We start from the raw sequence: 27,788 nt of genomic DNA, 5'->3' as shown, positions 1-27,788 counted from the left end.
TGTGGGTGCCAGACATGAATAATTCATAATCCTCCAGAGGTTCAGAGTTTTTCTCATCCAATTATATAGGAAGAGAAAGTTATTGAGTTATTTTCTTTTATAAAATTTGATAAAAATTAATGTGGTACATTGCACTTCTAAAAAGTAGTGGTGGAAATGCAAAAATGTATACTTCTTTTTTTATGTCTGCCATCATCTCTAGGTGGTTTCTCATTCGCTATTTGAGGTAAAAGAATGCACTCTCTAGTCATTACACAAAGTGAGTTTCTCCCTTTAGTGAATCAATTATATTCTTTAATTGTATGCCGAAACCACTTGAAAAGCATTTTACTTCTATGGTTACGATTCAATTTGACCATCTGTAATCCAATCAAGCTATATATTGTTTTATGTATTTTAATAGATCCTTTTTTCTGGTTATTTAAACAATTATATTATGTAAACGGTATGATGAATAATTGAGGAACAATCTTGTTTGGCTTCTAGTTACCAGTGAGGCTGTTCTCAAATGTATCTAGACATCAATCCCCTTCACAGCAATATTTTCCATAGCATTTGAAAAGATATTTTAGCTCCTGCAGTGACAAAGGCCTGTTTAGAAACTGCAAGCATAATTTACTTACCTGATTGATGAAGCAGTTTTTACAGTCTACTATATTCGTGTTATATGGAGATGGATCTTTGTTAAGAAAACAAGGGTCTTTAACAACTGCAAAACTCCAAATTGTTACATTTTATGATAGAGCAAAGTAGATTAGAGCAATTATCCTTCTTGTTTTATTAAGCCTTTATACTACTGTTAGAGGTTAATGGGGCTATTATTTTTCCCACCATCAAAATCTGCTTTAAAGCAAGATCTACAGCACTTAGTGCTAGAAGTCTGGCACACGGATTAGCAGGCATGCCTCTTTCGGCAGCAGTGTTACTAATCACCGTGGCCACTGCCATTCAGATAAATCGCACGTTCCTAATACAACACTCAGGTCCCTAAAAGCAAGACCTGATGATGAGAGGCATTCCCGGCAACCTAGTAACATGCCTGGTATCCCTAACAATATAATTGGGAAGCAAAATGTGTTTCTCATAGATGAATAAAGTGGATCGTGTTTATTACAGAAGATTATCCATATGCGGGCTAATAGAGCGAAAATATATATCTGGTTATCTGGAAAATTATGGCCTGACAGAAATGTCCATGGGAAATGATTTCTGAAATAAAGTTTCTGAGCTTGAAACTACATAAGCATCATTTGCAATTGATAGGATTTAGGGGACGTGTCACAACTTCTGTTCCCTGGTATCCTGGGCTCGAAGTCAGGCATCCAGGCTGATGAAGGTCCTCACTCCATTCTCCCTTCCCTTCCTCCCACCCTCCTTGCTCCCACATGCCACCTCCAGCTCTGGATGGAGGGAAGCACTCTGCAGAAGGCAGCATGCATTTCACTGAAATTCTTCAAATGACCTTCCTAAGAACAAGCACGTCTCAGCCATTGACTCGGTAACAAATGAACTCCTTCAGCAGTGGGACAGAGGAAAATTAGTATATTACGGCGTGTGTTCTGACCAACTAGAGCACACAATTTAGACTGACAATTAGTTTTTATTACCAGCTGTTATCACCTTGTGACAGAAACTTGAATGATTTCTCATAATTTTACTGTTTCCTTCCATGCTGTGGGTATCATGATTCTGAAACCACTGTGTTTTATTGACATTGATGAATTATTTAATCATTTGTGCTTTTTTCCCATTTAATACATTTCATTTTGATAATGGGCACAGTTTTCTCTTAGCCAGTACCCAGCAAAAGTCTATAAGTAAGACATTTCAGTCACAGAGGAGGTACTTTAAAGAAGACTTGGTGGCATCTCACATGGTCCTGCTTTCCTACAGCTTTCCATCCTCTATTTCTACGGATTTCTATATTTCATGGGTTGATCTACTCATATTTTGAAAGATAGTGAGTTTCCATTTTTAGTCAATCATCAATAAATGTTGCTACCGTTATGACAGCACTCTGTGTGACAAATATGTACTGGAGATCTGAAACACCACAAGACTGTAATTTTCCCCGGGGAAGGAACAGATGCTGATCCTCTTTATGACACCTTCTGGATGCCCTGCAACAAGGGACTCTTTAATGCGTGAGTGAAGATGTGAAATATAAAAATCTAATTGAAGAAATACATGAGCACCCTCTTCCCACATGACACACAGGCCCATAACTATATCCCTGGGTTATTCAATTCACCAACACTTACTGAGCATCTGTTGTGTACCTGGGACTCTTAAAAATTCTTAGTAGAGATCAGAGAACAAAGAAGAACGTATGCCTGCCCTCATAAGAATGAGACAATGGGATTTGGGGAAGTTGGGGGAAGAGTGGGAGGGGAGCGAGGGATAAAAGACAACAGATATGGTGCAGCGTCTACTGTTTGGGTGATGGGTGCACCAACATCTCACAAGTCACCACTAAAGAGCTTACTCATGTAACCATATACCACCTGTACCCCAATAACTTATGGAAAAAATATAAAAAATAAGTTAAAAAAAAGAAAATATACCTGCCCTTGTGGAGTTTAGTTTATATTCTCCTGGAGATGTGAGAGAAATTAAATGAATAGGGTTACTTTACGTGTGTGTTTATGATACACGTACAAGTAAACACACACTTTTATGTATGATATATATGATATGTTATGATAAGTTAAAGAACACAAAAACAGAACAAGTATCGGGAGAAGATAGAAGTTGTGGATGCTCAAGTCAATGGCCATGCCACCCTGAATGCACCTGATCTTGGAACCTAAGCAGGGTCAGGTCTGGTTAGTACTTGGGTGGGAGAAGTTGTGGATGCTCAAGATACATGATATTTAGGTAGGGAGACGGGCGGATCATGAGGGCAGGAGATGGAGACCATCCTGGCTAACACAGTGAAACCCCATCTCTACTAAAAAGTACAAAAAACTAGCTGGGCGTGGTGGCGGCGCCTGTAGTCCCAGCTACTCGGGAGGCTGAGGCAGGAGAATGGCATAAACTCGGGAGGTGGAGCTTGCAGTGAGCCGAGATCCGGCCACTGCACTGCAGCCTGGGGACAGAGTGAGACTCCGTCTCAAAAAAAAAGAAATGGTGTGAGGGAGGGAGGATGGGATGTGGCTTCTTTGGAACATTATTTCAGGTGGAGGAAAGAGGACAGCAAAGACCATCGGGTGGTTTCGTGTCCAGTTTCCTCAAGAAACAGCCCAGAAACCAACAGCACCAGGACCAGGATGCGAGGGTGGGAGGAAAGGAGGTCTTTGGGTCTTGATGAGGAATTTGGACTCATTCTGCCTGTGATGGGAAAACTTTGAGGGTCTGGAGCAGAGGAAGAATGCGGTTCTACTGATATTTCACCCAGATACCTCTGGTTGCAGGGTGGGACCTTGTCAGGGCAGCGAGAGGCGGAGGATGATGAGATGAGATGGGTGAGAGGCAATGGTGGTTTGGAGGTAACAAGAAAGGCTTGGGACATGTTGGGGGACGGTCAGGGCTCACCAAGGGGCCGGAGAGAGGGGTGGCATGAAGGTCTAGGGACTGAATGCTGGAAGTCACAGGCTTCTTCTGTGAAAGGTAAGAGTGAGAGAGACGCCTGTTAGACACCAACGTGACACCCAAGTAAGCCCGTGGATAGAAAGTTCTGGCCTGCAGAAGAGAAATGCAGGTTAAGCCACTAATCTGCCTCAGACCATTCTGGAATTGGACCATCTTGGGACAACTTTCCGAAGATGAACATGAGTGAGCTGGTTGTCTTCTCTCTTTATTTCTCATGGTAGCCCTATTCATGATAATTCATGGCTTCTCTTTTCCTTTCTCTCAGCTTCCACAGGTCCCAGAGAGAGGACAGGTGCTGAAGTCTGTCCCTGGGCTGAACTGAACCTGCTGCTGGTGGTTACGATGCTAAACTCAGAGGCTGACATGAGGGCAAGAGACTCTTCAGAATATCGGATTAAACCTTATTTTTTTTTTTTTTTAGCACATTGGAATTTAACAATTAAGAGAAGATTACCCACTAGTATATTTTATTTGTTCATAAATTATTCCAAAAAAGACACTACAACTATGAATATTATTATTATAATGATAAGTGGATAAATACAAGTGGAAAATTATTTTCTAAAGTGTATTTCGGAAAATGGTTTGACCAGTCAGGGCATTGAAAAAAGACAATCCAAACATTCTACAGTTATAATTACATCATTAAGTGTATACAGTAATTGAGATATCACTTTATGTAGCATTCTAAAAACAGAGCTACAAGTTTTAAGATCTCTCCCTCCAAATTATGCCTGAGCCACAAGAAAAGCCAGAGGGAGATGGAACCACTGTATGTCACTATGAAGGACAAGATTCGACCAATTGCTTTCATGAACTGAACTGTCTCTTTGGAAACTTGGGATGAATATCATTCGGTTTTGCTTCAGGTCATTTTTTTTTTTCCTTTTCAAGGTAAGAAAACATTGATTGTCCAATAGAAACAAAGGACAAGGAAGTGAACAGTTTATGGTTGAATACAGGAGAATTCCAGGGGCATTTATTTTATAACGTTCTGTTGTTATTTTTCCCAGGGGCATAAAGGCAATGCATTATACTGCTCAAATTTCCACATTTTTTAGAAAATCAGCTTTTTATTAAATAATGGTTCTGGATTAACTGCTCCACCCTGCATGGCTATAAACTGTTGTAACTGCAGTGCTCCTTCGTACACAGCATGTGCCATCAGCTCATCTGAGTGAGCTACCACAAATCAAGATCGAATTGGTCATTTGTCTTTAACTTTACATGGGGAAGAATCTCTAGTTCAAAAATAACAACCAATGCTTTGTTTATCTTCGTTCCTACAGGTGTATATATTCTGGAGTTAGAAGGGCACCCATAGGTTATTTACTTTAGTAATCCTCACATTGAGGGCTGCCAAAACTGGTTTCTGCCAAGGAGAATGCTCAGAAGAAGAGAAGAAATGACATGTACTGTTACCATCATTAAAAAATAGAGAGTGTTGGCCAGGTGTGGTGGCTCATGCCTGTAATCCCAGCACTTTGGGAGGCCGGGGCGGGCAAATCATCTGAGGTCAGGAGTTCGAGACCAGCTTGTCCAACATGGTGAAACCTCATGTCTACTCAAAATAAAAAAATTAACCAGGACTGGTAGCGCGTGCCTGTAGTCCCAGCTATTCAAGAGGCTGAGGCATGAAAATCGCTTGAACCCGGGAGTTGGAGGTTGCAGTTAGCCTAGATTGTGCTATACTCCAGCCTGGGTGACAGAACGAGACTCTGTCTCAACAACAAAACAATATATACAGTGTCAGTTTAATAATTTCTTTGGCATTGAAAGAATCTACTCTCAGAATAAAGAGCAGTTCACCATCACTCAGGCTGAGGAAGAAGATGGGGGACGGGCGCTCACTCAGTGTATTCTGTGGGGGATGGGCGCTCACTCAGTGTATTCCGTGGGAGACGGGCGCTCACTCAGTTTATTCCAGATGCCCTTTTTGAGACATAATGTTGCCCAAGTGCATTTTTTCCAAGATTAAAATAATTCAAAATTTAGAGCATGTAAAGCATCTAATTATAAAATACGTAGACATTTAAGATATTAATGAGTATCTTAATATCTTTGGGATTTTCTTCAAACATTATTACAAGCTGGTGAAAAAGGAAATTTTAAATCTTCTCATTCTACACTTAATGTGGAGAGTCGCCCTCACCGCACAGAAGAGTTGAAATATCTCTAAAGACGCCAGTCGCGCTGCACTATGTGGTTAGGTTTTGTGCATGTTCGTGATGAAATGAATTGCAGAGGGTTGAAAGCAAGGCTGTGTAAAGAAGCTGAGGAACTTCGGTTCCCAAAGCAAAATTCACAAAAGACTCATCAGATTAGGAGACATAACTGAAAGAATCTATAGGGCTTTTGTTCCAAGGCACAGAGATTCTTTTCTGTCTTTTCATTCATTCATTCATTCATTCATTCATCAGTAGGTACTCGCTATGGACTGGTAGCTTGGGCTGTCAGGGGATGAGGAGGTATGGTGTGTGATATCTGTGGGTCATGGATGGGAAAACCCCAAACCCTCAAGGGGCTCATCTTGAACTAAAGGTACAATCAAGGTAGGTAGGTCTGGGATAAAAATGTCACTGGCCCAGCAGGAAGAAGGAGAGGAAGAGACCAGCCTGTGGGATGTGCATGATTTCCAAACACAGGCACTTTTGACTTTCAAATGAAACAAGCAGGAGTTAGTTTTAAATCTACTGTCAGGTATTACACATCTGTATAAACTTAACTCTCAGCTGGGTGCAGTGGCTCACGCCTGTAATCCCAGCACTTAAGAAGGCCAAGGCAGGAAGATCACCTGACGTCAGGAGTTCGAGACCAGCCTGGCCAACATGGTGAAACCCCGTCTGTACTGAAAATACAAAAAATTAGCCAGACATGGTGGCGCGCACCTGTAGTCCCCACTATCTGGGAGGCTGAGGCAGGAGAATCGTTCGAACCCAGGAGGTGGAGGTTTCAGTGAGCTGAGATCATGCCACTGCACTCCAACCTGGGTGTCAGAGCGAAACTCCATCTCAAATAAACAAAAAAAACAAAAAACTTAACTCTCTTAAGTTTTGTAATTAGAGCAGTCCTCCATCACTGTGGCAGAAGGAAAAATCAGTTAGCTAGACAGTGAAGGCTGGTCCTTGGAGAGGCAGCCAGCCTAAAAAGTCACAGCCACAGGCAAAAATAGAGCAGCCTGGGAAAACTAAGGCTGCACCTGCACAGATGAGCAGGCATGTTCCAGTACGGAAGCAGGATGCACACAGTGGGCTCCATGAGAACTCACACAGGGAGGAGTGGGGCTTCCCTGAAACAAACCCACAGTTATACAAACAAGAGAAGTGGTGCTTTGTACTTGCCTAGGGACATAACCACAACTACACAAATAAGGGGTAGTTATGCAGACAGATTTACAGATTAGAAAAGTTACTCAAACAGCTACAGAGATGAGGAGTTTCTCATAAAACTTTTGAATTCAGCTGTAAAAGCGGCAACCCATTCGGGATCCCCTCTCCCTTGCAAAGAGCTTTCTTCTCTCGCTTATTAAACTTTCACTCCAACCTCACGCTTTGTAACCATGCCCCTTAATTTTCTTGGTCATGAGACAACAAGCCTGGATAACACCTTAGACAATCAGACCAGTGACCTTGATCTGTTTAATTATCAAATAGCAAGTTTCCTGAGGCTGTCAGGGAAATTCCCCCATTCCCTGCTGTCATCTCTCTCTTTCTCTTTCTGCACTTCCTGAACTCTTACTGATGCCCCGACAGTGAACAGGGGTGAGGGTATTAATGAACAGGACTTTGGGTGGATCTGATATAGTCTGAGGGCATGGATTTCTTGCTTGCCCAGTGTTTGTTTTTATTTTTATTTTTTAACATCTAGAACTTTGGGTAGAACTTGCCCTCTTTAGTTCATCAAAACCTTGAACATTTTCTATCACCATGACAGGGTCCCATCAGGAAACAGATGTCATTTGGAGAAGAACCCAGTAAGACAGGGCTACTTTCAAAGGCTCCGTTTACAAAAGGGTGAATCTGCAGACACCACCAGGGACAAGGAAGTGGCGTGGGAAGGAGTCACCACTGAGCCATGGCTGCTTTCTAGGCTGGAGGCAACAAGGGGCAAAAGTTGGTGCTGAAATCCAGATGGAGATGAATGCATAAGGTCACCCTTTGCAAAGAGCTGTGACCTCTGATTTTTGTGCCTTGGAGCAGAGACAGCTTGAGGGGACTGCAGGAGGCAGCTCAGCCTCCCACCCATGCCCTGGTGCTTCCCATGGGCAGAATACAGGAGCTGCTAGCAGGGTCCACCCCTGCCTGGCTTTAGTGAAGCCAGCACTGGATGAAAACTTAACAGGGACAGCCTCACATTCTACAATGAACAGATAATTCCCTGGCCGCTGCTGTCACTTCTTTTACTGCCAGAGGAGTCTCATGAAGAAGAACGATCATAAACAAACAACAATGTCCAGTTTACAGAATAAAAAATACTAAGATGGAAGAAAACAGAGGGGGGTGTGGAACAAGAGCTAACAGCGCCTGCAGACCCTGAGCTGGACATTTTCCATAAAGCTTTTGTCATATCTGCAACAAAACCCTTAGTTGGGGAAACGATTCTATCACTTCTGCAAGAGAGGTTTGTGTGCTGGGATCTAATCTCTAGAGTTTCAAGAGCCGTTCACCCCATGTGGTTCATTTCCCTCCATTTACATACTGAAGGCCCCAAACGCGTACAGAATGCCCACTGCATGCCACACTCTGGAACAGGCAGTTTACACACCTCCTGGTTTATCTGAGTGACAACCCTATGAAAAGGATTACTAGTTTATTAATAATTTTGTAAGCGATGACATTTGAACTTGACTAAGGCACATACTTGCACAGTGATGGAATCCTTGCCTCTCTTGCTTCAAACCCATGTCCTTTCATCAGTGAAACAATTTCACTTTCTCCGTCATACCTTTCTCTGGAATGACACGTTACCATTGAATACCTTCCTCATCTCAGAAGGCTCACGGTTTCCATTCCTCATTTTCTCTAATGATTAATTCCCATGTCTGACCAAAAAACTGTACTTTAATACTGTTAAAAGAGAGGACAGAATGCTTTCTAACACCAAATGAGTCATTATGTACATGTCAATCTGTGTTCAGATGAGGACAGAAGAGATAGTCTCCTTATTGAAAAAGAAAGAAAGCTCTGCCTAAATGTTACAATAACAGAAAAATCTGATGCCCGGTTGATCGGATATCCAACCTGATATTGATTTAATATAAGAGTTTGGCCGGATATAAGAGTTTGGCCGGTTCTACATTGAACTTTAGATCATTTGTGCAGGGTTTTATCATAAAAATCGTTTTCAAAATATTGTAAATACTATATCTCCCTCTACAGAACATTCTACGCTAAAAGCTAACAATATTAAAATGTTAAACAATTTTATTTTTTAAAAAAATCTTTATGCCTTCGACTGTTTTTCAGTTTTTCTCCCTTCAGTTTTCCCATCCTTTTCCAGTCTAATTTCATTAAAGGGTGACTGGCTGTGACTGTTCAATAGAAAGTGCCACACAAACATTTACAGATTGATTTTTTTTTTTTTTTTTTTGGAAGAGGGAGAGATCTAAGGGCCAGAGTGGTAGTCAGAGTGTGGTGGCTCCTGCCTGCCTCTGAGGGCCAGGGTACAGGTTTATCTCTCCGTCCTCCCAACCTGCTCAGAACTGAGCACAGACTATGGATTATTGTCACACAAGCAATTGTCAGGAAACCTAAAGTGATGAAGACGTAGGTCAATCCATAGTGTCGTTTTCAAAAGATTTTGATTGTTTATTTTTATGTATTAGTTTTAGTAGAATATTTGTTGCACATAAAACCTCATGCAGAAGCCTGCTGTAGCATACAGATGTAAACAGAATTGGTTGACCTGAGGGGGTTCAGATGTCCACCCCAGCCCTTCCACTAACTGCTGGGCAACGGAAAAAAAAACATGCACAGATGCAAAACACCAGGGACAGGTGCACGCATGGAGCAAAGCTAGGAACATCACATGAAAACAGGCGCACCCACGGAGCTAGGCTAGAAACATCACACGAAAACAGGTGCACGCATGGAGCAAGGCCAGAAACATCACGTGAAAACTGGTGCACCCACGGAGCAAGGCTAGAAACATCACAGGAAAACAGGTGCACCCATGGACCAAGGCTAGGAACATCACGTGAAAATAGGTGCACCCACGGAGCAAGGCTAGAAACATCACGTGAAAACAGGTGCACCCACAGAGCAAGGCTGGAAACATCACATGAAAACAGGCGCACCCACAGAGCTAGGCTAGAAACATCACGTGAAAACAGGTGCACCCACGGAACTAGGCTAGAAACATCACATGAAAACAGGTGCACCCACGGAGCAAGGCTAGGAACATCACAGGAAAACAGGTGCACCCACGGAGCTAGGCTAGAAACATCACATGAAAACAGGTGCACCCACGGAACTAGGCTAGAAACATCACATGAAAACAGGTGCACCCATGGACCAAGGCTAGAAACATCACAGGAAAACAGGTGCACCCACGGAGCTAGGCTAGAAACATCACGTGAAAACAGGTGCACCCACGGAACTAGGCTAGAAACATCACATGAAAACAGGTGCACCCATGGACCAAGGCTAGGAACATCACAGGAAAACAGGTGCACCCACGGAGCTAGGCTAGAAACATCACATGAAAACAGGTGCACCCACGGAACTAGGCTAGAAACATCACATGAAAACAGGTGCACCCACGGAGCAAGGCTAGAAACATCACAGGAAAACAGGTGCACCCACGGAGCTAGGCTAGGAACATCACAAGAAAACAGGTGCGCCCACAGAGTAAGGCTGGAAACATCACGTGAAAACAGTTGCACCCACGGAACTAGGCTAGAAACATCACATGAAAAGGTTGCTAGGGAAGCATAGAAAACACAACCCAATGGGTAGAAAGTCCCAGAAAGAGCATGAGCAGAAAACAGCCCCTGCGGGAAGTCAGCCCACCTGGTATCTCAGTAGAGGGTACTCATCTCTTGTTTGTAAGAAAAGCGAGCCCTCAGTGAAGGTGGTATCCAGTAACTGTTATGACATGTGTAAGGGCATGGGGGGAGCAAAGCCAGGGGAGAGCTGACTGCACCTGCAGAGAAAGAAGGGTCTGCACAGTGAGTCTCCAAAAAGCACACAGGCTGTCGGCCTTCAGCTAAAGGACAAAGGGCCCTCATGGCAGAGAAGCACCATGACCCAGTCCAGGCATGGCCAGGGGTTCCTGTGGCTGAGTGATGATGAGGGGCATCGAGGACAAGGCACCAAAATAACAAGTGTGGCAGACACCTTCATTCCTCCCACAGCTATTGATCTGGTATCTACCAGGTGCTGGGCACACGCAAAAGTCATCAGCAAGATATGTCTGCAGATCTTCTTTTCTCTTTGGAAGGACGCAGACATTGCCCGAAAGCTACTTTACTCTCCAGGCAGTGAATCATCGTAACATTTTAATAGACGAAAGACAAGAACAGACTTCTTTCCAGATATCGGTCTAGTCTGGTGTGTGTGGGGTGTGCTAGCACAGAGAGAGACTGCTATAAAAATGCCTGACTGTGTCACATTTACTTAAGAGAGCCATCTGGAAGGTCTAGTTTCAGACAGTGATCAGGGCAGATGTGAGACATGGTTAGGAGTTAGAAGCAGAAGGACATTCCTCCCTAACAAAGTGAAGTTAGTGGCATGTTCTTTCTCCCAGAAAATATTCTTGGATGTAGAAAAGAAGGAAGAGACAATGTGGGGAAGGCGGTGGGTGGGAACACTTCTCCTTAACTGCTCCATTCTCTCCTCCGCTCCCCCTTTACTGGCGCATCAATTCTCGTATAGAAAGGAAAGGGACTCACGGACAGAGTTTTTATGGCTTCCGTCCTTGCTGGGCAGCATCTTGACTCCTCTTGACTTCAACTCAATCGCCTTTTTCACTGGAAGAAACAAAACCAAGCCATTAGTAGGTAAGACTTGGAGATCATAAAACTATGTTGTATCCACACAGCATTTCCGGTCAGAACTGCTTTCTATCAACCCCTGAAAATGGGAAATGTGCTAAGAGGTGAATGATATGAAGCCAATGATGTCCAAGAGCTTGTAAATAATTAATATGAGGCTATCAAGCAGCAAGATCACATCTTACAAGATCCCGTGTCAGAAGCTAAAAATAATACGTACTGCCATTGACTTTGCACATCCAATCCTATTGACCATGAGGAGTGGCAGATTCCATAAATCATTATCATTCCCCAAAGCGTTCAGGCAGATCACTCACTTGATGTATGTACCCTGATTACACAGTTGTCTAAATTTGCTATACTGATGAAAAAGTTTAGATAAAAAGGCCAGTTGCTCATTCATGTATTCATATATTCATTTAGTCACTTAAAGTTTAGTGAATCTGTATGGATGGGAAGCAAGTAGAGGAAAGGCATGCTCTACGTGCTGTAGATAAATTGCTAGACGCTGCCAGTCCCTCCAGACACTCTCCAGGCTGTGCAAAAGGCACATAAGATCCTGGTTTCTAGCATCATAATTCTAAGAGTTAAATATGTTTCTTGATGTACTAGGTCCCACATTAAACATTTTAAGAAGTTTTTTTGTCACTTATGGAAAAAAATGAGGGATCCATCCTGTGATTATAAAATATAAAATGTTATGATATTCTAAGCGATCCCACACTTGGCTTTACTAAGTGCCCAGTGGAAACATTTCTGAGGTCCCCATATGAGACTGGACCTACAGCAGTTACCAGCAGGCAGGTCGGCTGCAAATCTTTGCTTCTAGCATGGTGGCCCCATGACCTGGGTGAGTGACTTGCCGCTGAGCCGGTAACTCTATGTGTAAACAGGTGTGAGGGTTAGTTTTCTGGGTGAACCTGACTGCACCACAAGGTGCTCAGACATTGGACCACACGAGATTCCGGGTGTGTCTGTGAGAATGTCGCAGATGATATTAACATTTGAATCAGCCGACTGAGGGAAGCAGATGGCTCTCCCCAGTGTGGGTGGGTCTGGTCCAATCAGCTGAAGACCCAAATAGAACAAAAGGCTGACCTGCCTCAGAGGAGGCAAGACTTCCCCTTGCCTGGTGGGCTTTGAATTGGACAGCATTTTTTTTTCCGCCTTCCGACTGGAGCTAAAACACTGGCTTTCCTGGTCTCCAGCTTGCTGACTCACCCCTTGCAGGTCTTCGGTCTTGTCAACTCCATAATCATGTGAGTCAGTAAACTGTCCTTATAGTAAATTCTTATAGTAAATGTGTGTGTGTGTGTGCGTGTGTGTGTACACACCTGCGTGTAAGGAGATTAATATCAAGTATATACAGGGGACCCCTGAAGCATACAAAGGTTGGGGCACTGACCACTGACCAACCCCCACCACCACACACAGCTGAAAACCTGAGTATATCTTTTGACTCCCCCAAAAACCTAACTGAAAAGAGCCTACTGTTGACCAGATGCCTTACCGATAACATAAACAGTTACTTAACACATAGACTCGTATCTATGTATATTTTACGCATTCATGACACACCTTTTTCGGATTTTGTTTTGTTTTTAGGCTATAAGGGTTGTCTGCTAGTTTTGTTTGAATTGTTACAAATTTAAAAAAAAATGCTTCAGTATATTCATTGAACAGAATCTGAAGATAAGTGGATCCAGGCAGTTTAAACCCATGTTGTTCAAGGGTCAACTGTATAAATAAATATATCTACACACACACAGAGGCACATACACATACACATGACCAACTGGCTTTGTTTCTCTGGAGAACTCTGACTAAATACGATGCCAGGATGACAAGACTGTATAAAGCTGGAGATGATCAATGTACCGTCTTTAGTCTGGTGTCCTGAGCCCAGCCAGCTCAGTAACTGACTGTGTGTGGCAGTGATTGTTACTCTTTTCAAATCACTGACATTCGGAGGGCTGGGCTTAGGTGGACAGTTGTCCTTTGGGACTGTCTTCCCTCACTGATGTCACTAAGCACTTGCTTCCTCTCTGGTCTCCCTCTGCTCAGCCCCTGTGTATTCTGATGCACCTGGAAACCGTGTCTCTCAGGCTCTACCTCTCAGAGTTCCTGGTCCCATGTGTTATCTTCTTTGCAGCAACATTGTACAGTATTTTTCACTTCAGGAAGCATCCTCCATCCTTCCAACAGCCATCTGAGATAGGAATTATGATGCCGCCTGCTCATATCAGGAAGCAAGGCTCACAGGTGTACAGGGAAGACTACGCAGAATTTGAACTCAGATCTTCCAGGCCCAAACTCCAAACCCTTCCACATGTGCTACTGGCTGGGGGGCATGGAGACAGGAGGGCAGGGGCTGCAGGAGTTGGTCTGCCTAGAAGGAAGAAGGTGAGACATAGAAGCAATGCTGCCAGCTGTGCTTCTGTATCAAGCCTTGACCTTGTACTTCCCAGTCTCGAGAGTGGTGAGAAACACATTTCTATTACGTATAAACTGCCAAGTCTAAGATATTTTTCTATGGCAAAGATTTGCTATATTTCCTATAGCAATATTTTCCCCAAAACACGAAGACAAGTACTTTTCCTGGGTATTTTACAAGGGTAAGAGGGAGAAGTGAGAGACTGGAAGGAATACATTGAACGTTGAGGAGCTCTTCCCAACAGTGTGGCATAGGACTGAAGAAATAAGTCCAACGTGGTTACGTGGTTCAAACAAACTGTTGTCATCAGAGCCATGAGTGGACCACAGGGATCCTGGCATTGACGCTTGTGAAGGACAAGGAGGTGGGCCACCTAGATCTCCCTCCAAGGAAAGGCTGGCCAGAGGGTTGCTGCCCATCCTCAGCCCCTTTCAGAGAAAGCCCAGAGACAGACAGTCACCTCTTCCAGGCTCACAGCATCCAGCCCAGGGCCAGCGCCATCCAAAGGGCACGGGGTCACGAACATCCTGCACTAAGGAACTCTCAGAGAGGGGCGTGCTGTGATGCAACCATGGCACCAGGCGTCTTCCTCCTCTTCTCTTCTGCCTCTTCATGTGTTTTCTCATCCTCATCTCTGTCTTGTGGTGACAAATAACACAGGAAAGGGAACATGAGATGGGGAATCTGCTTCTGCTTCTGCAGTTATCTTGGTGGCACACTCAGATGTCGCCTGTAAGCTCTCCCAGGGATTATGTTTTCATCCAAAATGGTAAATGCATTGTCCTCACTTTCTTGTGCTGAAATAACTTTATCTTGAAGTTACTCAGGAGAGAGGAGATGAATGCACAATAAATAACAAACAAGAGAATCAATGGGAAATAATAAAGAGCATAGAACTCAAAGCAAATGTCACCCACCCTAAGCAGATAAGACAAACAGAGCGTTCGCTCAGAATCTAAACAGAAAATGAGTAGTCTCTCGGGGACGATCATGGTATGTGAATAGACAGGACCTATCTGAGAGTTGAATGAGCTAATAAATTTCATACTTTTGCAAATGAGTGTTTTGATGCTTTGTAAAGCTACATCTCCACCAGAGAATATATGTATTTATTATTTTTCAATAAGATGGTGTTATACTGCTGTAGATTATCTGCTCCCCTGAGTTACAATTTGTTTCAAGTTACTACGTTCTCTTATTGGACAGCTCTGCTAATCTTGGCAATGTTGCACAAAAAGGGAAGGTGACTTGCGCGTCCTGGGTCCACCAGGTGTCTGGACACTCCTCCCCACACGTCCTTTGGGTTCTCCTCTTTTCTTCCTTCCACACCCTTCCTCCTCCCCCTCCTCCCTCCAGCTCCCCTCAGAGCTGGGCAGAGAGATTTTCATTTGCAAAGAAATAGGAGAGAAAGAGAGAGAAAGAAACTAGAGCTGCAGGAATGCAGGAAAAAGATAAGTCACCTATGGGAAATCCCTGCAATAGTCTGTTCTTTCCCCTGAATTAATCTATTGAGTCGTTCATTCTCAGATCCTGGAATGAATGATAAAAATATTTCGTGATTGATAAAAAAAGATAGTTTCTGTGTCTAATCTCAGACCTGCTAAATCACAATCTTTGGAGCTGAGCTTGGCCCTTTTAGCTTTATTTTGTCAGTACAGTTACCTAGTTTTCATATGAGTTTTTGCTTTGTTTTATTGTGTGGAAGATAACTTCAATACACGCCAAAGTTAGTCTCACATTCCCTGGTCTCTCTTGGCTAAGGTGATTCCTTAGTAATTCAGATTCAACAATTTCAAATAGATTGTTGTCTCCAGGGGCAAGGGCTGGGGGAACTGGGGAGATGTTGGTCAAAAGATGGACAATTTCAGTTTGACAGAAGAAATAAGTTCAAGAGATCCCTGGTACATCATAGTGACTATAGTTGATAACAATGTATTGTGTGCTTCAAAGTCACTGAGAGTTGACTTTAGGTTTTCTCATCGCAAACCAAGAGGGATGTGAGGTTAAAAAAAAATTCCCCAAAACCACAAACAAAAACTTGAAAGAGATATGATGAATCTCTTTTCTGATAACAACATTTAGGCAGGTAAATTCTGGGGAAAGTATTTTTAGTTTAAGGGCTGAAAAATCGAAAAACACAACAATAAATATACCTAAGGGACACATTAATTTTGTTGCTTCATTCACTTTAGTTTGTTTTTTCTTTTTTCTTCTACATCAGCTGCCTTCATCATAATCTCTCAGTGGTTAGGTTAAAACACACTTTCTGTGGGTTGTTTGAAAATGTGAGGAAACCAATACTATATTGGAATGACAGTGGATTCTTATTACTGTTTTTAAAGTGACAATAATGTAAGAAGTGAATATAGCTATTTCTACTTGATGCCATTTCTTTCTCTGTCCTCTCTAGCTGGAGTGTCCTGCCCTCTTTTGTAGCCCCTTGGAAAGCTCAGCCTGCTCCCTATCCCTCCCTGTCATCCTGCTGCCCCATCCCCCGCAGCCAGACATCCACCTTCCTCAAGATCCACTGAACTTCCGTGACCTCTCTTAGGAAACCAAGTCCTATCTTCTGCTCTTAATACACCTGTACCTTCCTGCATTCGATAATATGACTCAGTGTCTAAAAGAAGCTTTACCTATAAAGGTGAGCTCAGATAACCCCAAACAAATAAATAAGATGCAAAATTATTTCAAACAAATGTAACATACTGAACATGAGGAGAGATACCATTGCAAATCCTCACAAATCACAGAGGAAATTGTTTTGTGTTTAGAGACCAGCTACTTCCAAATCTGAAGAATTCAGGGTTTGGAAGAAATGGGTGAAAAATATGAATCTTGTGTCTTGGACTTTTCATTAACTCACAGGTTTACTGTAATTTTATCAATGCCTCTTCTAGGCAAAAAGTTTTATTTAAGTACTGCACCAAAAAAATATTTACTACTATTGGTAGCAATAATACTGAAATCCTTGTAAATCCTTAGAATTGCGAGGGCTCACTATGCAGATAGATAGATATACACATACACCCATATGTATACAATTGTGTATATATAAATGTGTAAAATGTAGGTATATAACATATAAGTTTATACATATTTATTTTATTTTATTTTATTTTTTTGAGACGGAGTCTCACTCTGTCACCCAGGCTGGAGTGCAGTGGCCGGATCTCAGCTCACCGCAAGCTCTGCCTTCCAGGTTCCCACCATTCTCGTGTCTCAGCCTCCCGAGTGGCTGGGACTACACGTGCCGCCACCTCGCCCGGCTAGTTTTTTGTATTTTTTTAGTAGAGACGGGGTTTCACCGTGTTAGCCAGGATGGTCTCGATCTCCTGACCTCATGATCCACCCGTCTCGGCCTCCCAAAGTGCTGGGATTACAGGCGTTAGCCACCGCGCCCGGCCTATACATATTTATAAATTTAATAACATATAACATATTATATACATATATAATAAACTCCATATATAATATATAAATGAATCTATTGAGCTCCCACTGTCAGATATACTATTGTTCTCATTTAATTTGTCTTACAATTATTTAATCAATAGATTTCTATTAAATTTGAGAAGTAAGCAATCACATTGCATAAGCTACTATTCTTTTACATCTACCTTTTTTTTCCATAGTATCAGAGCAAATGGAATTTCCAATTCCATTATATGTATTAGCTTACATTTGAGAAAACAGTATATTTGGAGTTTTTTGACCAGGCGTGGGGGTTCACATGTGTAATCCCAGCACTTTGGGAGGCTGAGGCAGGGGATTGCCTGAAGTCAGGAGTTCAAGAGCAGCCTGGCCAACATGGTAAAACCCCATCTCTACCTGGCCCCCCACTACCCCTCCCCGCTACACACCCACAAATTAGCCCCAGCCAGGCATGGTGGAATGCGACTGTAGTCCCAGCTACTCGGGAGGTTGAGGCATGAGAGTTGCTTGAACCCAGTAGGCGGAGGTTGCAGTGAGCCAAGATAGTGCCACTGCATTCCAGCCTGGGCGACAGAGTGAGACCCTTTAGTTTCTCAAAATAACAACAAAAAGAATCTTTTTAATGGCTCATTGGTTATTTGGAACATTTTTGGTCTAGTTTATGATTGCAAAATGGAAATTAAACTTTTCTTGGATTATCCCACAGCCTTATCAATTTTTATTTTTAAGTGAAACATGTTTTGAACACAATACACCTGGAGAAATTTCAGTCGTTTACATTGTTTAACTTACTCTAGGATTCTGTTTTTTCTAGGAGCATTTACACTGTAATAAATTATTTTCAAATATTAGAATTTAGAACTGCTTTTAAAATGTTTAATTTATTCATTAATAAATACAATTACATAATCCCCTTTCCCTCCAAATGTTAACATTTCTCCATTAGATTTTATTGTGTTTTACAGTGAGGAAAAGTCATTAAAATTCAGATCACCTTATATTTTAAACACACGTTTAATTTTTTTTGCCAATTTTTCATCAAAGTACCTTTCTAGTTAAACAATCTAAGACCCATTAAATTTCTAAGTAAGCGTTGAGCCAATTTCCTATTCTCTGCTAATTATTGTTAATGTGTGATTTGCGCTGACACACTGTAAACATCAGTAGGAGCTATGTCCTTACCGTGGCTGTTTTCCTGAAGGATGGAACCATCTTGCAGCCTAAAACCTGAGCCTCCATGTCTGTCCTAAAGTTCATCACCTTGAAAACGTGGTTCTGTCAATTTTTTCCTCTTCTGCATGATCATTTTTTTCTTTTCTGCATGACTAACCCAATTATAAAAATGTGTTGTTCCATTTCCCATCTTTATGAACTAAGACAAAGCAAGCAATTATTATTATTTTATTTTTATTTTGAGACAGAGTCTCACTGTGTCATCCAGGATGGAGTGCAGTGGCACAATCTGGGCTCACTGCAACCTCCACCTCCTGGGTTCAAGTTATTCTCCTGCCTCGGCCTCCCGAGTAGCTGGGATTACAGACGCCCGCCACCACGTTCAGCTAATTTTTGTATTTTTAGTAGAGACAGGGTTTCACCATGTTGGCCAAACTGGTCTCAAACTCCTGATCTCAAGTGATCCTCCCACCTTGGCCTCCCAAAGTGCTGGAATTACAGGCATGAGCCACTGTGCCCAGCCTGCAAACAACTTTTTAAAAGGCACGTGGCCCGCAGACAGACAGGAATCTTTCCCTCCACATTCCTCTGCAGCTGCTGCAGCCCGTACTCCCGGCGGACACGAGGAAGGAAACCTCTCAGATGAATGGTTCTCTTCGCATCTCTTCCCATTCTCTCTTAAATCTCATCAGCCGTAATTTCTCTGTTGCTAAATCTTTTGGTCGAAAGTCCATCCTCCTGTTCACTCTGTTTTTGTTTTTTTTTGACACGGAGTCTTGCTCTGTCCCCCAAGCTGGAGTGAGTGGCGCGATCTCGGCTCACTGCAAGCTCCGCCCCCCGGGTTCCCGCCATTCTCCTGCCTCAGCCTCCCGAGTAGCTGGGACCACAGGCGCCGCCACCTCGCCCGGCTAGTTTTTTGTATTTTTTAATAGAGACGGGGTTTCACCGTGTTAGCCAGGATGGTCTCCATCTCCTGACCTTGTGATCCGCCCGCCTCGGCCTCCCAAAGTGCTGGGATTACAACAGGCGTGAGCCACCGCGCCCGGCCTCCTGTTCACTCTGAAACAATCAGTCACTTTCTCCTGAAATCACTTTCTGCCCTTTGCTTCCAGAACTTCACCCTGTTTGTCTTCCTTCTAATTCACTGGCTGGTGCTCGTTCACAGGGATGGGTGTTGCCTGTGGTACTTTAGCATTTATTGCCATATTGTTGCTGGCAAGGGGTCCTGATCCGGACCCCAAGAGGGGGTTCTTGGATGTTACGTGAAAAAGAATTCAGGGTGAGTACACAGACTAAAATGAAAGCAAGTTTATTAAGAAAATAGAGGAATAAAAGAATGGCTACTCCATAGAACAGTCCTGAGGGTCGCTGGTTGCCATTCTCATGGTGATTTCTTGATGATATGCCAAACAAGGGGTGGATTATTCATGCCTCCCCTCTTTAGACCATACTGGGTAATTCTGAGATGCTGCCATGGCGTTTGTAAACTGTCATGGCGCTGAGGTGAGTGCAGCCGTGAGGATGGCCAGAGTCACTCTCGTCACCATCTTGGTTTCGGTAGATTTGGGCTGGCTTCTTTACTGCAACCTGCTTCATCAGCAAGGTCTTTAAGTAAGACCTGTATGTAATGGCCTGTATTTAAGTAATGGCCTGTATCTTGTGCCGACCTCGTCTCTCATCCTGTGACGAAGAATTCCGTAACCTCCTGGGAATCCAGCCCAGCAGGTCTCAGCCTTACTTTACTCAGTCCCTACTCAAGATGGAGTTGCTCTGGTTCAAACACCTCTTGACAATATGATTCATTTTTCCATGTAAGTCTGTTGGTCACGCATCCAGTGGAAATATGGCAGTCATCTAATAAAACATTATCATCATTGGAATTATCAAGAAGAGTAACAGTTTTTAAAAATATTTTGTATATGGTAGTAAAATGTTTGAGTACATCCTATTTAATTCCACCAAAATGTTGTAAGATTTATGCCATTGTGACAATCATTTACAAAAAAATAAAACATGGAGGTACAAAGAACTTAAATAATTTAATAGAGATCACAAAGCTTGAAGTGGTAGAAACAGGGTTTGCTCTGGTGAAGTTTGATACTAGAACCTGCTGGCTTTTAACATAACTCAACAGTCTGCTTCAGAAATTATACCCCTTACTTTAACCACACCTGACACTTAAAATTTTTATTTTCATCGATAATTATTACATTTTCTTTTCATTGATAATTATTACATTTCAAAATTATATTAGTAAACATACCTTCCTATTATGCTAACTTTATTATATTCAGATTTTGATTAATCAACGCTTTAAACACTTTTCTCAGAAGTATTTTAATGAACTTGTTAGTTGTTTAAATATGATTAAACATCTATTAATACTAGTCCCATTATAAGAAAAGATATACACTGAGTCACACAGTATTTTCTTTTTCTTTTCCATGAAATGCTTTCATTTATCATTTATTGTTAGAGTGAAATATTCATGAAGATATTGTTGTTGGACTTTCTCCTTAGTTCCCCTAAAAACAGGGTCTTTGTCACATGACCATGAAAGATTAGGGTCACAGGTTATTGCAGAATATTTGGGAAAATTTTTAAATAATCAAGAAGAAGAAAGTAACTGTGTAAACCCATCACCATAAACAACCACTGTTAGGATGTTTATGCATTTATTATTAATGCTATGTGCATTGTATATATAAGTTGATAGGTGGAGACACTCACATAATATTGATAGAATAAAGTTGTTAACGTTTGATTATTCTGCCTTTATGACCTCTTTGAACAGTTTTTCCTAATATATTTTAGTAGATTATTCATAATGTATTAAATTCCTTTATCATTAGAAATTAGTTTTTCTCACTTACTGCAATTGTACATTACACCAATCACCTATCAAATTCTGGGCAGTTTTCAAGAATAATTTGCTAGAAATAGAATTTTTTAGTCAAGGCCGTTAATCTGCTAGGCCAAACTGATTTCTAGAACTATAGTACCAGTTTATTTCATCTGGTGTAAATAAGAATATCTTAACTAAAGCCTCTTTGCCCACATTGTTTTGGTACATAAAAGAAAATGTTCAGTAATTTGGTAGTTGAAAATGTTATCTTATTTTTATTTGCATTTAAAATAATGCTTTATTGGATCATTCTTTGGGATAAATCTATTATTGGCTCATGGCCTGTCCATTACTTTATGAGCAGCTAGTTGTTAGTACAGTAACTCTCTTTTTTTAAAGTCTGGAAATAGTTGTCTTCACAAGGTTATTTGGACTGCAGCTCCCATTGTCAGCTTACAGATATTCAGGCATTCCTGCATTTTTTTAATTAGATTTTTGATGTCCTTGAATAGGGACCTTTGAAAAAAAACTGACAACCAAGTTTTAGGGACCAGATTATCAAATTTTATTTCTACTCTTAAATCAGTCAGTGTCCTTTCCTTGGTCAGGGAAATCATCCTCCGAAAGACCAATGTTATTAGTCATCTTTTGCACCAGGAAAGACACAGGTACTTACTTACTATACTTGACAATGTGAACCATTTGTATTATTGATGCTCCTGATTGGGTATCAGAATCTTTTAATTTAATGTCGCTTAATAGCACCACTAAATTAAAAGATAAACGTCTCATATATGAAGTTATATTATTATATGAATCGTTGTCTCAAGGTAGTATGGAGGATTAGTGTGAGAATGTCCACAAATCTTCTATGACTCAACTCTTTACTAATGTAAAGGGTAATTAGCGTAAGATGCTTTACTGGAAGAAAGGCAATTAACTATTCATCTCACATTTCCTTACCGAATCAGGGATCCCATTTTAAATAATGTATTTTCCTGTGATTTAAGTTTTCAGACATGAGCACATTCAGGATCTAACTTGGCACCAGTTGGGATTTAAAGATTATTCTACTTAGTCTTGTAATGATCTATTGGTTTACATCATCGGAGACATTTTAAACCCTTTCCCTCCAAAGAGAGGGAGAATAGAAGGACCCAAAAGATAAGAGAGGGCAAAGGAGGAGGAAGAACAAGGGGTGAGACAATGCGCTCAACAACAACATTCTTCCTGCACTCTACGTATCAAGATGTAGAAAACCCTCCTGAGGTGGTAAACAGGTATCTGAGACAATTCACAAATTCCCAGAAAGATTTTGTGTCCTTTTCTATTAACTCATTCTTCTTTTCTATACTTCATTGCATTAAAGTCTTTGCCACTAAAATTTCCCAAATTTTCCTACTGGGATTATCAAGAGCCATTTCACCTTGCAAGGTGAACAATGCTTTTACAAAAATCCCAGTTTCAGCACAAAGGTCACTGCCCTAGAAGCCCAGAGCTCTAGCCTCACCCCTGAGATGTTCTGAAATCCTGAGCCACAGCCTTGGATTTTTTTCATCTGTGAAAGGAAGGGCTTGAATTATTTTAATGACCCTAAAAGTCTAATTTCTCATTATTTTTCTAGGCAGATAATGCAGAATCTCAAGAAAAGTAGGTGGAATTTAATTCAGAACAGAGTTCCCATTTTCCCTGAACCATTCATTACAATGCAGACTTTGGGAAAATTAACTTCAGTGACTCCTTCTGACAATGTAAGGGCAATAACACAACTCCTGCAAGAGTGTGGTGATGAACGAAGAAGATGCTCTATGCACAGAGGAAAGTGCTCTCTGGGCAGGGTGGTCAGACGAGTTTGGGGAATGGCAGGGGTGTCATTCACATAGAACACACTGTAGCCCCCGTATCAGCCACATTCTACGTACAAACATATACTGGCGGCTTTCCATTCCTCCTGTGTGGAAGGCATTTCCAGTTCCATGTGTGTCCAGTTTTTGGATCTTTAATAGGAAATATCTCATGCACAGTGGGGATTTTGAAGTTCGCTGTAAGAAAGACTTAATCATTGTTCTGGAACTCATTAGAGATGTCACCTTGGCAGGTTAAAAATGCCTCTGAATCCCAGATTCCTCATGTGTTTAATAAAGATGATCACCACCTGCCCCTCAGAGCTGTTGTGGAGATTACATGACACGGCAAATAGAAGCACCTAGTGCAATATCTAGCCCACGTAGTTACACAGAGTGCATGGAAAATACTTTTCAGAAAACGAAGAACTTCCCAAGTCTTGTTACATTCAACATGGAACGTTGGTGCAAATCTTTATTCAGCTTTTCCCCTTAAACTTCACCACACACAGGAAGCTGGGGATGAGTCTGTCCACTCCCTGAGTAAGATGTCCATAGAATTGGAAACATGTCATGCCATCTTCACTTGCAATGGAGAAATTGGTACATCTTACCATTAAATCAATCAATAGAGCTTACAGAAGAAAAAAGAAAGGGGAGAGAGAGGAGAAGCTACTGGAACATGACTTCGGCAACTCCTGGTACTGCTTCTGCCTTTTCTATCTTTGGGGAATAATAAAAGCTGTCCAAGCACAACCACCTCACTGTAAACTATTTCCTTTAAGCACTTTAATAGAATACATCTGTCTTTTCAGATCTGTGAACAACACATTCAACACTAACCACTTCCTCTCTGCTGCCATAGACCTTTCACTGTCTCTAACACTGGGGGCTAACCTTCTCAAACAGGGGGGACACTTCACAGTAGGAGAAAGCTCACAGTATTGGTTGTCAAAGTCTTTATTCTTACATACACACACGCGCACACGCACAAACACCAGCACATTTCTCTTCCACGACCCATGGGGAAGCTTGAACGATACCTAGTTCCAGGCATGTACACTAAGCCCTGGGAGACTCATTTCACAGAGCAAAGTTGTAGAGCCTTCAGTTGCTGACACGATTCAAAACAGCTTCAGGAGATGTGAACATCTAACAGTTGTGACTTTTGAATAATAGGAGGATCAGGTTGTCCTGAAACACCGTTTTTTTTCCTCTAGCCTCTGCATGATTTTCAAATGAAGGCAATTTTATTTGTGAAACTTCTAAATCCAATCAGTTTTTCCCCCCTTTTATAAGCAGCAATTCCCCCTCAAGGATCTGAGATGAGTGGTCACATACTCAGGTGTGTAAGGCACACAGTAGCTAAGAAGTCAACACATACTCGTGTGTGGCTGTGGATTTTAGTAGTGAGGGCAGATGAAACTGATTCATCAACATCTCTAGCCCAGTTTTTTAGGATCAATCCTATAAGATGATTCCTCAGGAATACACTACAAAAGAGCAAACAGCTAGCGCATATGGGACTGACTCCGTTAGTGTAAAATCAGTCACTAAGATAACAGGGTAACTTACAGCATTCTAGTGCACAGCACAAAGAGAAACATATTCTTAGGATTTTTAAATTATTAAATTCCAATGATATTTCAGGTTCAAACTTGTTTTCTCCTTTCCCACTCCTACCTTAATTATTCTTATTTTGCAAATACCTTTATTTTGCTGTTTTCCTCTCATGCTTTTGGAAGAGCTTTGTTAATTTCCTTAAATGACATGTTAAATCAAAATTAATGTGGAGAAAAATAAAGGAAGAGAATTGTAAATTCTTTACATGAGGATAACACAATTTCTCTTTGAATGATCAACCATCATTATAAGCCATTTTCTGAGTAATTACAGGGAGTTTTCTGAGAGGTGCTATGTGAAGAAAATAGCAGAGAACGAAGAGCGCTGTTTAGTAACTCACTGTCCACAATGGGAAGTACTGATGCATCTACATGCCACAGGTGCACCCAACACCGTCCTCATCCCTCATCTCCTGCTGTCCCCAAACCCCCCACAAGCCAGTACACAATGGGTGGAGTTGGCACAGGTTGTACAAGTAGAGATGTGTCAGAAGCGTAAGGAAAGGGCCAGGCACAGTGGCTCATGCCTGCACTTTGGGAGGCCAAGGCAGGTGGATCGCTTGAGGTCAGGAATTTGAGACTAACAATGCAAACATTAGCTGGGCATGGTGGCAGACACCTGTAGTCCCAGCTACTTGGGAGACTGAGGCAGGAGAATTGCTTGACCCGGGAGGCAGAGGTTGCAGTGAGTCGAGATCACACCACTGCACTCCAGCCTTGGCGACAGAGTGAGACTCCATCTCAAATAAATAAATACATAGATATAAGAGCCTTGAGCTTTCATAAAATCTAAGATGGTGTTGAGGGTCACTTCAGGAATTTGAAAGCACAGTAGCTAAGAAGTCAACATATTGATTAAACTCCTAATCTTGATTAAATATTAAAAAGTATTTGCCCCAACCTCAGATCTGAAACCATTCTCTCCTGAAGAACAGTGGCTCTCTTGCCTTTGAGCTTTTCTCTGATCTATAACCCTTCTTACCTCTTGTCAATATCTCCAAAATATTGCCATTAATAACTCACCTTTAAAAGGATCCTAGTGGGAAAAGTCCCCATTAGTAAAACTGTTCAGTCCAGGCATGAAGTGTGTATACTGCGGCACAGTGTTCAGTAAATTGCCCCAGGATCACTTTTTCTGGATTCTAGATTACAAGTGAAAACTCTCGTTGTTAGGTTTTCTAACATTAGCATTAATGCTAATCGTTAGCAGAATGCACCTGCACTTCTGCTGGGTAACAAGGGATGGCGCTGGTCTTGAGGATAAATACGTGCGAGATTCTCTGATTTCAAGGATGAACGAGCTGCTTTTTCATGGAACACCATTTTTACTTGAGAGACTCGCAAACTATTGTGTGTGTGCCAGTTTTCATTGCCACATAAATTACTACCAACTGAAGAGCGTAAAGCAGCATTTTATCATTTCCCAATTCTGCAGGTGAAGCTCAGCTGGGCCCTCTGACCTGGGTCTAACACTCAAGGAACTAGTGCAGCTGCTTTCTTCTCTTAGAGTCCTAGGGAAGAATCCTTTTTGATGTTCAATCAGGTTATTGGTGAAGTCCAATTCCGTGGTTCTAGGACTGAGGTTCCCACCTTCTTGCTGGCTAATGGAGGGGTCACTTGGGGCGCTCGGGGAAGCTCGTGGCCATGCGGCCTTCCCTGCCTTGTGACCCTTCCATGACAATGCAATGGGGCCTCTCCCAATTCGAATCACTCTCACACTCAAAACCTCTGCTCAGGAAAAGCCCCTTGTAAGGGCTCATTTGATTAGGTCAGGGCCACTGAGAACCATCTCCCTTTCTTAAAGTCAGTTGAGCCATCAGCTAATCATAGGATGGAGAACACATCATATTCACTCAAGGAGGGTGCAGTATCCCAGAGCATAGATCGTTGGAAGCTACCTTAGGGTCCTGTGTCTCTTCAGATATTCAGAAATTCAGAGTTGGGCATTTAGCCATATTTACTTAAAAATGAACAGTCAGATATTGTTGATATCGTTACCTAAACAATTATTAGATAGTATTTTTTGGCCAATGACATTTGAGTTTTCAAGAACATACTAGAATTTTAGACAAGTCGTATCTGTCTTTGTAACTTCCCGATACTTAAAGACTATTTTTTGGTAAGAGCAGGGTGATATTAACACGTGCTTTTTTAGTTATTGCACCAGATCTAACTTATTTTTAGATATAGACACTAACATTTGAAAGAGATGCATAAAGTGAACCCATGATTTTAAAATGACCCATACACACTGCTACCAAATCATGGATAAGTAAAAAATCCATTCAAAATGCAAAAGAGACCAACACATTTTACTATAATAAAGTGCAAAAAATTTGCTTACATGGAACCAGATTCCACTTTGCAGTTAACTTTTAAGAAATAGCCATTTGTTAAGTTTAATGTTGTGTGAAAGAAAAAATTATCCACTATTATTTAAGAGGGATATTAAAATACACCTCTCTTTTTCAACTATCTACCTGTATAAACTCAGATTTTGTTCATTGACTTCAACCAGAATAACAGCACGTTAAATATGAAAGCAGATATGAGAAACCACCCTCTTTCACCATGCCACGTTAAAAAGTTTTGCAAAAATAGAAAACAATGCTACCTCTTTCATTACTTTTATTTTGGTTTTTGTTTGGTCAAATCTAGTTATTTTTATAAAATACACAATTTATTTTTAAAGGAGTATTGTCTTTTAAGTGAAGTGATAAACATTTAAAATTTTCTCTCAACGTAATTCTGAATATATTATGTATAGGTAGCTGTATAATCTTTAAGAAATGAAGATGTTTGGAATTTTCAACAGTTTGTAAAAGGGTCCTTATCCTGAAGGATCTGAGCA

The 27,788-nt window shown here is 41.6% G+C and overlaps 1 protein-coding gene across 2 annotated transcripts in view; it reads right to left on the bottom strand.

Moving 5' to 3' along the window:
* Positions 1 to 27,788, bottom strand: part of LOC139355625 (CUB and Sushi multiple domains 1) — a 2,038,620-nt gene that overhangs the window by 737,578 nt on the left and 1,273,254 nt on the right. For both annotated transcript variants that reach the window (XM_071067488.1, XM_071067489.1), the window contains exon 7: positions 11,483 to 11,560. In XM_071067488.1, coding sequence (XP_070923589.1) covers positions 11,483 to 11,560 — 78 coding nt within the window. The remainder of the gene's footprint in view (positions 1 to 11,482; positions 11,561 to 27,788) is intronic.

The sequence above is a fragment of the Macaca nemestrina genome, chromosome 8 (genome assembly GCF_043159975.1).
Source record: "Macaca nemestrina isolate mMacNem1 chromosome 8, mMacNem.hap1, whole genome shotgun sequence".
NCBI classification, from domain to species: Eukaryota; Metazoa; Chordata; class Mammalia; order Primates; family Cercopithecidae; genus Macaca; species Macaca nemestrina.
The sequence above is the reverse complement of the archived record's forward strand: the minus strand, read 5'-3'. Positions and strand labels throughout refer to the sequence as shown.